Source organism: Ammospiza caudacuta, chromosome 26, assembly GCF_027887145.1.
Source record: "Ammospiza caudacuta isolate bAmmCau1 chromosome 26, bAmmCau1.pri, whole genome shotgun sequence".
Taxonomy (NCBI): Eukaryota; Metazoa; Chordata; class Aves; order Passeriformes; family Passerellidae; genus Ammospiza; species Ammospiza caudacuta.
The window spans coordinates 7,258,806-7,271,978 of NC_080618.1; the positions used below are offsets into that span (position 1 = coordinate 7,258,806).

Consider the following 13,173-nt stretch of genomic DNA (forward strand, 5'->3'; position numbering starts at 1 on the left):
CAAAATATTGTGAGATAGGGAACAAGCCAAGACCTTCCTGTTCAGGAAGCTTTGCTCTGTGCCACGGAAATCCATTCCTCTGGTATAGTTTCCTTTATTGCAGCCTTGTTGATTGCTTTTATCCCTCCTATTTCCTGCCTTTACTTAAAAAATACAACCAAAAGTTTTTCTAAGCCCTTGAAATGCTGAGCAGGAGGGGGATCACTTTGTGCTGGGAACAGAATCCCACTGAACCCCTCCTCAGGGCCAGAGACACCTGGGTGGCTCCTGGGCCATGCCAGGGCTCAGCCCCAAACCTTTCCACCATTAACCAGGAAAAACCCACCATGACCCAGGAAATGACAGCCAGAAAATCCCACCATTAACCAGGAAAATCCCACCATGACCCAGGAAATGACAGCCAGAAAATCCCACCATTAACCAGGAAAATCCCACCATTTCCAGGAAATGACAGCCAGAAAATCCCACCATTAACCAGGATATCTCACCATTAACCAGGAAATGACAGCCAGAAAATCCCACCATTAACCAGGAAAATCCCACCATTTCCAGGAAATGACAGCCAGAAAATCCCACCATTAACCAGGAAAATCCCACCATTACCAGGAAATCCCACCCAGGAAAATCCCACAATTACAGGGGAAAACCCTCAGATTTCTCCTTTCAGTGTCAAAGCAGGAGTTTGGGTAAGCTGAGGGAGATATTTTGGGGCTGTTTTCTATTTTCTGTGCCACAGCCCCTCCCTGGCTGCCCTGCCCTTGCTGGGCTCAGAACACCCAGCTGTGGCCAAAGGCACCAATACCCAGCAATAATACTCTGCACATCATAAACCTCTTCCTCCAAGGAGTGCTGATAAGAATTTCCATTTTTAGTCGAGGGCAAATGAACCATTCAGCCTTTATTTGTTGCTGCTGCACTTGAAGAGGGAGCAGAAGCTAATTTTTTAACTTTTCCTGTAAATAATGCATTAATGAAGACAGATGGGTCAGCAACATAAACAAAAGCTCTATCTCAAGCTGGTTTTGTTCTGGTTTTGTTTCCCAATATAGTAAGCAAATCACCACCACCCCAGTTCCCATCCTATTAACAGTGTTTGCACTCCAAATGTTGAACTGGGTTGTAAGGAAGTTTAAATTAGCCCTGGGCTGTAGTTTTTCAAATGTTTGAAGCAGATGTTCAAGTGCCACGAAATCTTCTTCTTTTTTTTTTTTTTTTCCCTATTCCTTTTTTTCCTCCTCTCTAAAATCCCAGTGGATTTTGCAGGGCTTTGGCTCAGTGTGTGTCACAGAAAATCCCAAACTCCAGCTCTGCCATTGTGCTGTGGGTAACCCAACTACCCGGGGCTGTCAAAATTCCCATTTTCCTTTGGAAATTCTGCCTCTGGTTTGCCTTGCTCTCTGAGCAGCCTCAGAAGGGCAGGGCAGTAACTTTAGGGAGGAGAAACTTGGAATAGGTTCTGTTTTCCCAAACCTTTCTAAAATTAAGACTGAATTGAAGATTTAAATCGAACGTCTGCTAATATGCTGAGATAAAACAGATCAGAAATGAAAGGAGAATCGATGCACACCAGAATTTAATGTGACAAATAAAGCCTTTTAGAAACAGAAGTCACAGTACTCATGTGGATGGATGGATGGAAGGAAGGAGCATAGAAACAAAGAAAATGAAAACGTGCAGGGGAACAGTTCCTCAGGGACTCATGGGACTCCCAGCTCGGCAGCCCTGGCTCTTGTCACACCCTCACCCTGTTATTTGTGAGTGTTGTGTCTGCTTGGACAGGGGCTTTAAAGCACTCTGAACTTGCAGAAACAGCCTTGATTTGCTGCCTGGGGAAAGCTCTTTAGGAAATGTCTGCCCCCCTGGTTTTCTTGCTCTGATCTCTGTCACTGAACTGCATGAACGTCCAAGAAATGCCTTTGCATGGTTGTGTTGAAAAGGGCAAAGGGAGGATTTTGCTCAGACGCCCCTGATAAATGAAACCCCACTCGCAGGACAGGAGTTCTGATCTCAGGTGTACTGAAGGATTCAAGAGAAGCTCAGTTTTCTCCCAGAACAGCACAATGAGACACAGCTTTACTTCCTTCACCCCAAACTCTGGCTGAAATCCTCCTCCATCAGCAGGACAGTCCTCATGTCTTTATGAAGAGAAGTTATATCAGCAGGCTGGCTGCCCCTAGTTCTGAAGGACCACCATTGATATTTATTGACAATTTTACTGGTCTTGTAGAAGTTCACACACACCCAGCTGATGAAATGACACATGGCTGTGTTTGCTCTGTACCTGAACACTCCACAGACTCTGCTGCGCTCCAGCAAATCTCTGCCGGACGAGGACAGAGAGTGAATCCCTGACAGACACTGAGGGCAGGCACTGCTCTGCTTTGCCGTGTGGTGCCTTGAGGATTTACAGTGAGACCTCACAGATTTATGGGCATTGCAGGGGGTTATTTATTGGTTTTGAGGCTCAGCTTTCCCTGCAGAGCCACTGGTGCAGTCAGGGAAGGACAGGGGAGGCAGGGAGGGCAGATCTCTGCCACGGCAGCGCCCGCAGAAATGAGATGATAAAAGCAAATGTCGGATTATCTCCCTAATGCTGGATTATCACTCCTAACAAGGTGAGTGGCTTGTCTTGGCAAATGGCTTCAGAAGAATCGTGGATGGTTTTGAAAGGGTCTGTGTGGTCACACTTCAACCGTTGGCTGCTGCAGCTGATGGCAGCAGAGCAAATGTCACACCTCCCCGAATTCCTGCATCGTGCCATGAGCTCTGATTGCAGAGTGCCTCGGGGAAAGGGCTGTCAGGGCTGTCACTCACTCACAGGGTGAGCAATAAAGCAATATCACAGCCCGGGGTGCAGGCCACTATCTGCACACTGCAAAACTCTACAATAAACTACACAGCGGAGCACTTAGAGCTGTGATACCCCCACAAGAGGAGCTGTAAATTGATGAGCCCATACTCCAGAACTCCACTGAAATAAATCACTGCAGTGAGGGAGCAGCTCTGCAGGCAAGGGGGTAACTGAGCCATGTGGAGCTTACAAGTATCCAAGAAGTCAGCAGCCTCCTTCTCTGTGCCACACAACTCAACAGAGAGATTCCGTGTGAAGTAGGATCAGTTTTATCCAAGTGGGATTACACACAAGCACAAAAATAAAACATTCTGTATTCTACATTATATTACAAAGGCAGGCAGTCAATAAATAGGTCAATAAATTATGGGAAGCACAGAGGAGTATGTGTGAAAATGGGTGAAATTGGGTTTAGTTGGTGCGTGATAAAGTCTCGGGTGTTCATTCCCATGAAGTGTTGCAGTGATTCTTTCAAAGACCCTTATCACTCCTAGGGAAGATAACTTTCCCTTAAAAGTGTAAAACAGATGCAGGGACAGTACAGTAGGCTCTGGTACAGGCTAAAAGAGTCAACATCACTTACACTTTCCCAAGAATCTGACAAATTTGCAGCTTAGTATAAATAAAGTGACGGGTCTATTGTTTCTCAGCTCTGACACCTCCTTATCACCACGATTTGTCGCAGAAGAGTGGTGGAAACATGGCATGTGACTCCATCTGCAGAGTCTGGGGGGAGGAATATCCCTGGGAATGGACAATTCTGCACTTACAGAGAGGGAGGATGCCCGTGTGGCACCAAGGGCTCTGCTGCTCTGCCTGGCACTGCTGGGCCATCCCAGCTGGATTGTGCAGCTGCATCTGAGGGGATTTGCTGGCTGGGAACGGGCGCTGCTTCTTAGCTGGGAGGAATTTCAAGGACAATTTTAGCTGGTGCAATTCCAAGGGTTGAGGAAATTTATTGCACTTCCTTCTGCCACCTAAAGCTCTGGCCCTTGAGAGCCACGGCTGCTGCAGCAGCAAAGCCAGAGCTGCCTCAGAGTGATTTTGTAATAAACCTGCACAGGGGGAATTTCTCGCCTTGGCCCTTGCCTGGCACTGCTCCTGGGCCACCTGCTTTCCTAAAAAAGGTGGGAAAGGGAATGGTGCCCTTCTGCTCCAGATGCCAAATCTTCCCTGCCAGTTGCCTTTGACTGAAACAGGGAAAGAGTGAAGAAAGTATTAAGAAAAAAGGAAAACAAACACCTTGTTTGTGCCTTAGTGATTCAGGAGCTTGAGAGTGATCAGGATGTAAGATCTACAGAGATAAATCAAGGAAAAAAAGAGCATGTAAAGACCTTTATGAAGATATTACAGAAGACTGAACAATCTAGGTGTAATTGCCCATCACTCTCGTATCTTTAACAGCTCTGGAAAGCCCTGGAGATGCCAATCAACATTCATAAAGTACAAAAATATGCCTTTATTTCCGTGAATTTGGATGTGCCTTTTTGGCACCAGGAGCCCTCCCAAACAATCCAGTGATCAGCTCCATGCCCTGGCAGGAGGAGAGGCTCGGTCGCGATCTGGACAGCGAAGAGCAGCGAGAAGGAAGACAAGGAACAAAATATACAATCCCTACACGACATGCCCATTCCCCGTGGCAGGAAACATACAATTATCTGTACAGGCCTCATTAAATAACCTCATTAAATAGCAAATCCCAAATGTACAAATTTACAGACTGAATCATTAAATACTCCCCCCGTGCCCTCCCCGCGTGCGCGTTCCCTCCTACTATCTGCAGCCGCACTCTGACACCACCATGCCCTCGTACTTGAACTTGTAGGTGACCACCCCTGCATCCAAGTAGAGGATGGAGATGGGGTCGAGTTTGGTGGGCACGCAGCAGGCCTTGGAGGCTTTCTGGGGGTTCTTCAGGTGAACCAAAGTCTTGACTATGGCGTGTTTGGTGGGCGTGACGTGCTCCGTCAGGGGGTAGGCGCACACGCCGTGGCACTCGTACGCTTCGTAGCCCGCCGGGGCGATGATCCAGGAGTCCCAGCCAATCTCCTTGAAGTCGATGTAGAGAGGAGTCTTTTTGCAGTAGTTGCCCTTGGCGTTCCTGCGGATGCGGGCGGTGGAGTCGTAGATGATGTTGGAGCGCATCTGGAGCAGCGCCTCCTCGCCGGGCTGGTCGTGGAAGTTGCCAACCTCCAGGTTCTCCAGGCCCAGGAACTGCTCGTGGTCGATCATCTCGTTCAGCTCTTCCTTCTCCTCCTTTCTGTCGTTGCTTTGGTCGTCGGAGTACACCACCAGCAGGGGCAGGTGCTTGGCCTCGGAGTTGATGTCGATGTCGAGTTTCCCTTCCCCGTTGTGCTCCTCCCCTTCCCTGCTCTCGATGTGAACCTCGAGCCGGTGCGTGGTCAGCCCTGCCCTGCGCCAGCGCCGGATGGCCTCGGTCACCTCGAAGCTCTCCCACTCGCTGCTCGTGCCGTAGATGTGCCTGGAGGCCAGGGCCACCATCTTCCTGTCCTCCCCGGCCCCCAGGGGGATGTTGTCCAGCACCTCGAAGATGGTGACCTTCCTGTCCAGCCCCTCGTAGAGCCTCTGGTCCCGCTCCACCAGGGTGTAGAGCCGCAGCTCTGCCATGGTGATCTCCTCGTGGTGAGGGATGGAGACGTTGAAGAGCAGCGGGTACCTCCGGGTTCCTGTCACGCCTATGGGGTGGGAATCCAAGTCTGCAAGGGACAAAAGTCGAATGTTTTAGGAGAGTCAACGCATCCACAAACACACACACTGAGGGTCATCCAGCATGCTGGGTTTCACCTGGACAGCTCCAGGAAAATGTTCTTTCAGCACTTCCCACAGCTGTGCTTGGAAAAAGGGCTGAAGTTATTTTAGATGTGTAAGGACTGCAAGGTGCCACACCTGCTACAGACCTGGATTTAGTGATCCTCCTTCTGGCCCCAGGCTTTCCAGGGACTTCCTTGCCAACTGGAAGGTTTATATATTAAAAATGTGCTACCTAATAATGACATAGGAATCACTTCTAGGGTGCTGCACAGCAACTACTTAATAAACAAAGGGAAAACATTCATTGGGGCAGGCACTGAGGCCAACATGAAGTGAACGACATGCAATCTGCAAACACAAGGAATGTGTGTGCTGCAGTGTTCCTGTGCTAGCAGGAATTCCCTGCTGCTCAAACACCCCTCAGACATGGAGAGGGCCAAGCACTTGGGGAGGAAAAGCTGCTTTGAGAGATGCTTTACATTAGTCAGGGCGGGTGGTGACACCAGGGTGACCTGGCAGCCACAGGTGCCATGGGCTTTGCTGAGCAACCAGCTGCACTCAGCCAGGCCCCTGGGCACCTTTAGCAACCGCCCAGGTGAGAGGGACAATGCCTGGTGTCACCTGGGCTGCCTGTCCTGGTTGCACAGCAGCATTCATTTCTTCCCCCAGAGCAGGATCTGCTGCCTCCTCCCAGCCCAGGAGGCAGATTGGGACACAGAGGCTGGAACTATAATTCATGCAAAGGCAAACTGTTTGCGACCTGTCGCTCCCTTCATCTCTGCCTTCCCCAATTTTTCTGTGTTTGTAGAAAAATGACTTTGATAAAGCCACAAGGCCTGGCCATGCTCCACCAGTGCACTTAGGCAAGCCATGAACTTCAGCACGTGACTTGTGCTGTTTGACTCCAGTTTGGAGGCTTTGAGGCACCTGCCTTTTTTATTTTATTCTTTTTTTTTTTTCCGCTCTGCATTTTCATCTCTTCACAAATAAAATAAAAAGAGGGGGGATTCTGCTTTCAGAGCCAGGTGAGCAGCTCTCACACAGCCAGGATGTGACTCTGCTCTCTCTGGGAAGTCCACAGGGTCCAGACCTGCTGCTCTTTCCAGTGCACCCCTGGGAGGGTTGGGAAGGGAGATCTGGAGTCCATAGGAAAAGAAGAATTTCCCTTAAAACATTATTTCAAGTATTAAACACTGATTACAGCCCCATTTACACTGAAATTGTTATGGTCCACAGGTTAAAACAAAGAGCTAATTCCAGCCATGCCCCCTGTTATATTTCTATAATAAAGGTTTTAATGGATAATTATGAAACTGGGATTTCTGCCAGTTTTCAGCAGGCAGGTGAACAAAACAATTCCAAGCTCTGTTTCTCCTTGTCTTTCTCATTGCAAGCAATTAATTTCTCTATCAAAAGAGCTCTTTAGCATGAAAGGAATGGTTCTTAATTATCCAGATTCTGAGGACACATAAAAAACATGAATTGTACAGTCCTTAAACTGCATGTATTTGTGAAGCTTTGCTCCCATCAGAGGTGTCACTTTGCATCTTGCTGGTTTGGATTGGAAGACGTGAGAGAAAACCTGAAAGGGCAGAAATTTAAGGTGAATTTTCCCCATTTGCTGCAGAACTTCTGCAAGAGGCACAGCAGGACAGCAGGGAGCTGCCACCACCACCTGGCAAAGGTCAGTCTGTGCCATTTCTGTGATGCAAACCAGAATTTCTGCAGGTGGAATTATTTCAGATTGGCATCACTAAACCACAGGGTGTTTTCTCCTTTACCACGCTGTACTTGGCAATCTTTGTGCTTGTTTGTTTCATTTTCAAATAGCACAATCTTTGTGCTTGTTTGTTTCTTTTTCAAATAGCACAAAATGCGAACACCTCCCACGAGTGTGCCTTTGCTGCTGAGCGCACACAGCAAGGCAAGGTGAGCCACTGGCCACCACTGCCTGCACTGGTTTGCCACCAACCCTCCAAGAAATTTCTCCACACTGGAGAAAAGGAGATGGAAAGGAACTTTAAATCACAGTGCAGATTCTCTTCACAGCAGAAATTCACTGCTCTAAAGGGTGCCTGGGCCTGGTAGGAGCCAGGAGCAGAACAGAGCTTTGGGATTCTCCCCTGGCATCTCACTGCCCTGCAAAACTCAAGTGATTTCCACTCCACCTCTCCTCACAGCTCATGACTTTGGAACTGAAAATGTTGAGGAAAAAGCAATAATGTCTTTAACTTCATTAATTAATGAACAGAGGGTGAGAGAGGCCCTGTGGCAGCTCAAAGAGCCACGTGTGCCCCATGGTAACTGGACATGAATCAAAGCACTTGCATTTGCCATGTGGATTGATGAATACTTGAAATTGTTCAGTTGAAAAACGTTTTTAGTATAAAAATGTTTATTTAGTTTAATGTGTTGGTTAAACAGGTATTGGCATATTATTGAATATTAGTGCTGAAGCCTTATCTCATTGTCATTGAACTCAGTGGAATGTGGAAGGAAAAACAGGAAAAAAGAGAGGGAGATGGCACAGGGTGTTAATAATGCCAAGGTTATATCTTTGATCCCTGTGTGGGCCATTCCCTTGAAAGTTGGATTTGATGATCTTTGTGGGTCCCTTTCCACTCACAATATTCTGTGATAATTTGGTTTCTTCAAGTTTTGTTTGTTTGTTTTTATTAGGATATAGTCTGGTACCCCAAAGTAAAACCTATTGGTTATCCAAAATTCCTCTTCACTTACTTTTGTGTATTTTCTGGACTGTATGCCGATCCAAAGGAAGAAAACTTTACAAATGCCACGGGATCAACAGTGACAAGGCATTAACAGAAAGCTGTACCTGGTTAAGCTCATAATTTTAAAATATTTCACTTGAAGATACACTTTGAACAGTGTGTAAAAATGCGTCTTGCCTTAAATTCAAATATTACTTAAGGTATCCATTTAAAAATTTGATCAGCTGATTACAAATGATGTTTGTAATCATTTTGGGGATAAAGAAATTGATGAACTGAAATTACACTTGGTGCTGCCCCGATATTAAAGACACACCTTCCCCCAACAAAACCTTCCAGTCTCCAGAGCCAAGGACAAGGAGTCTCTCACCAGAGCTGGGGTCTGGGCAGCCCTGCCACAGCTGCTGATTTCCAAGGCCATCCTCACCAAAGGCCTTTTCCCTTTTCATGCTCCGTACCTGGTCAGGACATTTCCCACTGGCTCTAAGGACGCCCCTCTCTATCCATTCCCCCAGAGATGAGCAGCTCTTACCTTCATTTTTGAAGCTCCTGATGATGTTTGCAGAAGGCATGGATGTCCTGTCTGTGGCAAACCTGTTGTACAGCTCTAGCATGTACTCTGGAGGGTCCACCTTGGCCGACTCGTGCAGGGGGATGTCGGAGAGGTTCAACGTCTTCAAAAACTCATTTTTCATGTTCTGGAGCAGCGTGTTGAAATCAACCCCATCTTGCTCGGAGAGGATCTCATCAAAAAGAGGCATGTCTTCCTCCAGGGAAGAGTGCTCCAGGCTCAGGATGGGACTGCAGGCTGCAAGGTGGACCAGGAGGGAGAGGACAGCCCAGAGCTGGAGGACGACAGAATCCATGGCTTCGCCTCCAACCGCGCTCAACGAGCTCTGCCTCTGGTGCGGGCTCGGTGGCGGTTTTATCCGCTGGGCTGTGTCACAGAGGGATGACAAGTTTGGAAGCTCTTGTCTTGAAGCTTGTGATCCGTCCTGTCTGTCTGCCCCTTCCCCCTCCCCAAAACCAGGTCTCAGTAATTGGATCTCGCTCTCCTCTATGGCCGCCTTGCCTCCCTTATCTCGGCCAGTGGAAGCTGCTCACCAGATTTGTTGCTATCTCGCCATCCCCTCTCCCTTAATGAGCGTTTTGTAAACATTCTGAGCGGGACTCGCAGAGATAGGACAAGTTTCTCCTCAGAGAGGAGCTGCCCTTCCTCTCTCCCTCCGGTAGCTGACTTTGCTGCTGTCCGTGAACCGTTTCCATCCGCGCGGATTGCAGCGCACGCGAGGATCCCACAGAGCCTCTCTCCAAACGCACCCACCTCACACCAAGGGCAAACAACAGCTCCCTCTGACCTGCTCAAAACTGTTTTAGAGTCAGGTCTTTGCATTAAGAAGGAATTTCTTTGGGAAAAAATTCTGTTCTTCTGCAAAGCCTGGGAGAAGAGCTTTGGTGGTACCACCAGGCCCTGGATGTGGAGGAGAAGAACTCAGGGTGAGCAAGGAGAATCACATCCCTCAAGGAGCAGGGAGTTGGCCTTGGTAATGCTTCTGGGTCGTTTCCAACTTGAGGTGCATCCATTCGCAAACGATTCAAAAAATCTTTATTTCATTAATCTTTTACATGTGACTTGACAAATCACGGTTGTACTTGATTAGGTCACAGCACTGCTAAATAAAAATTATTGAAAACACACACAGGCCAACAGGTGACTCTGATTTCAGTTCTCATCAATCCAAACAGCTCAGGGACACAGTGTGAAAAACACAGAAATGACTCTGCAAAAACATGTGCTAAAATTAATGGCGCTTTTTGTGTTAGTGTGCAAATTTCAACAAAAAGTGAGCAAAAATTGGTCTGGTTCAGAGATAACAATTTCCACTTAAACCTCCATGTTCTCCACAGACTTTCCAAAGTGCTCTTGTTTTGGCAGCGTGGTCAGAGCTCGCTGCCTGTCCCCGAGGGGTTCAGCACTCAAGATAAAGAGGCATTTCTGCTCGTGCTGCAGAGCTTTGCCTTGCAGGCACTGAGAGCTGCACCCAAGGACTAAACCACTGCCCTGCTGGACTCTGCTTTTTGTCTGAGCACATCCAGTGATTTGCTGCCCCATCTCTGCAATTTTCTTCCTTTGTCATTTGCCCAAATCCTTCACAAACAGCCACAACAATGAGAACCATGCTCAAGGCATGCCTGTCTTAAATTCATCCTCTAGGTTTTTATTTAAATATCAATATTTTTGTGAAAATCATGTGCAGCGTGGCTGCTGTGGAGGCAGACACTGACATAGCATTTCAACTTCATTTTATTCAACTTTTCTTCTTCTGAATGTGGGAAACCTAATGCTAGAGGAAAAGGGTGTTACTGAGGTTACTGCTACACCACATTAGATATTTGAGCTTAGCAAGATTAATTTAGACTTCACTGTGGAGTTCATGGCTATCTAGAAATCCTCCATAGCTTTATCAAATCTGATCTTTGCATATTTTGGCTTTCCAGAGTTGAGCACAGGAATCTTGGGGAAATCTTGGAGCAGTTTGGTCTTTGGCTTCTTTTAATTAAGAGAAAAGTGCAGTCTTCTTTTTGGTGATGATTCATCACCAAATTAAGATCTTTACTTCCACAGGAAGTGAGGTTAACATTAAAACCCCTGAGAGCTGGCTTAGCCTCAACTCTTCAATGCAGCACAGCAGTGAGTCCTGTAAAGGAAAGTTTTTGGGGCTGCTTATCACAGCCAGTGACACAGGACATTCGTCATGAGGGTGAAAATGCCTCCAGAACATTTTCAATGCTCAATATTGAAGCATTTTTCAATGCTTCAATATTAATTTCAAAAATTCACTGATTATATATATATATATATATATATATATATATATATATGTGTGTGTGTATATATATATATATGCAGATATTATTCAATTAAAGAGATCATTGTAAGAGCTGCTCACCCACCAGAGCCTTCTTGCCTCAGTGGCTCATTAGGAGCACAATTCCTGCTCAGACATTCCAAGTGTTTTCGCATTTCCGCTCTGGCTTTGATAAAAAGTCCTTGAACAATGGCAGAGTGCAGGGGTTGAACACAAAGCAGCTTGTGCTGGGTTTCCTGACTTATTCCATGTAGACCCTGCTGGGGATCTGCCAGATGAGGGATACCCAGAGAACACATCTGATAGAAAAGCAGCTCTGATATGAAAGCAGCTTCCTGTTTCCTTAAGCTGCAGGCTGATGATTTTAACACTCTGATAATTATTTTTTTTTTTTTCTGAGTTGAATTGTGTAACAGAAGGGATTTATTTCATGTCACTGAGATGGTTTCTCCTTTTCCCCCCTCCATATGCACTGCAATTTACAATATCCTAGAAAGAAGTTGCTTTCCAAAAAATCAATGCTAACTAGATCACCTGAGGTAGCTGAGGGAACATTAATAAGCATCACAACTGAACCATTAATTAAAAATTAATCTAATGACCCCATTTAATTGGCACTAGGTGCTCATTGGGCAGCTTGGGTTGCAGAGAGGTCACAGAGGGGTCCCTTAAGCTCCAGAGGCCGAGATGCTCCTCAGAAGAATGTGAAGTGGTTTTGAAGCATCCTCAACCTTCCTTTGCTGGTTTTTGGGAGGGAGGAACACCTGCCCTCAGCCAGGGGCTCAGAGCAGCCTCAGAGGGGGAACCTCTCCAGGAGAAGGGGATCAATGTTTGCTTCAGTTCCCCCTGGGCTTTCTGGGCATGAATAGTTCCCCAGGGGATAAAAATCTGCCAGTTTCATACTGTCACATCTGATTTCCCCACATGTGGGTTTTGGTTCAGCAGTCTGCACCTTCAAAATTTCATTAAATTGTTACTGCATAGTAGGCTTCTTTTAAAATGTGTAAAAATGTTTCTCTGGTCCTTTATTTTTATATTATTTTTTCAGGAATTTTGGCTCAAGGCTGCTCCCTAATCAGGGACCTCAGTCACACCATTGCAGGGAAGCAGGAGAGGGATGCAAACGTGCTGTAGCAACCACAGCATGTGATTTGAGGTTTTCCAAAATACAGGGATGGAATTATTGCAAAAATGCCCCACAACGGTTCCTGTCAGGAGATAGCTGTGGCATGAGGTAACTGCTGGGTGTGAGATGGGAGATAAAGGAGAGTGTGACACTGACAGTGTGATGAGCTTGCAATGGAATAACTAAAATTAGTTTCCATTCCTGCATCTGCCCAAGTCCTTATTCCTGTATGCCTTGGTTCATGGCTGTGCTCTGGATTCCCTGTCCATAAATGGGCCCTTCCCAGGGGCTCTATCCCATTTCAGATGGCACTGGAAAATGAAAGGATGGTATTTACTGAAAGGGTGTGGGGGGAGAAATATGGCAGTGCCTTACAGCCTGTGTGATCAAGGAGAAAATCAGGGAGAAGAGGGAAAGGGAGAAGGAAAGGACAGGAATTCCTTAAACGGAGGGACAGCAGCTCCTCCTGGCCCAGGGAATTCCTTTCCCTGTGTGCCACCAGCTCCTCCTGGCCTGGAGCACCTCTGGCTTCGTGTGGGGACCCCACAAACCTGCAGGGCACACAAACTACCTGCAGTGCCTCTGGAAATTCCCTTTTCCCCTCCTTCCATCCTGCTGAGGTGCAGAAGCTCCAGGCAGGGACTCCATCCTCCATCCTCCTGCATTTGCTCCAGAGGGTCAGCAGCACAGGGACACGAGGAGAAGCTGTGAGATCCATACCAGTGCAAAGCCTGAGGAAATGAAACAGAAAGAAAAGAGCTGGAAAAAGGAGCTGTTCATGGCCTTGCTGTCAGTGTCCTGCCAGTCACGTGCAGTAAAAGG

At 47.1% G+C, this 13,173-nt stretch overlaps 1 protein-coding gene across 1 annotated transcript; it reads right to left on the reverse strand.

Moving 5' to 3' along the window:
- Positions 1–4,527: 4,527 nt before the first annotated feature.
- On the reverse strand, positions 4,528–9,221 carry BMP10 (bone morphogenetic protein 10). The gene is made up of 2 exons (XM_058820309.1): positions 8,888–9,221; positions 4,528–5,568 (listed from the first exon to the last, which is right to left on the reverse strand). The coding sequence occupies exons 1-2, from the start codon at positions 9,219–9,221 to the stop codon at positions 4,625–4,627; spliced, it is 1,278 nt and encodes a 425-aa protein (XP_058676292.1). The 3' UTR covers positions 4,528–4,624.
- Positions 9,222–13,173: the final 3,952 nt, after the last annotated feature.

What these genes read in the sequence shown, in the direction of transcription:
- BMP10 (XM_058820309.1), bottom strand. Translation starts at nt 9,221, where the DNA reads ATGGATTCTGTCGTCCTCCAGCTCTGGGCTGTCCTCTCCCTCCTGGTC. An exon ending in CAGGAGCTTCAAAAATGAAG is followed by an intron (nt 5,569 to 8,887) that starts GTAAGAGCTGCT and finishes TGTCCCTTGCAG; the next exon opens with ACTTGGATTCCCACCCCATA.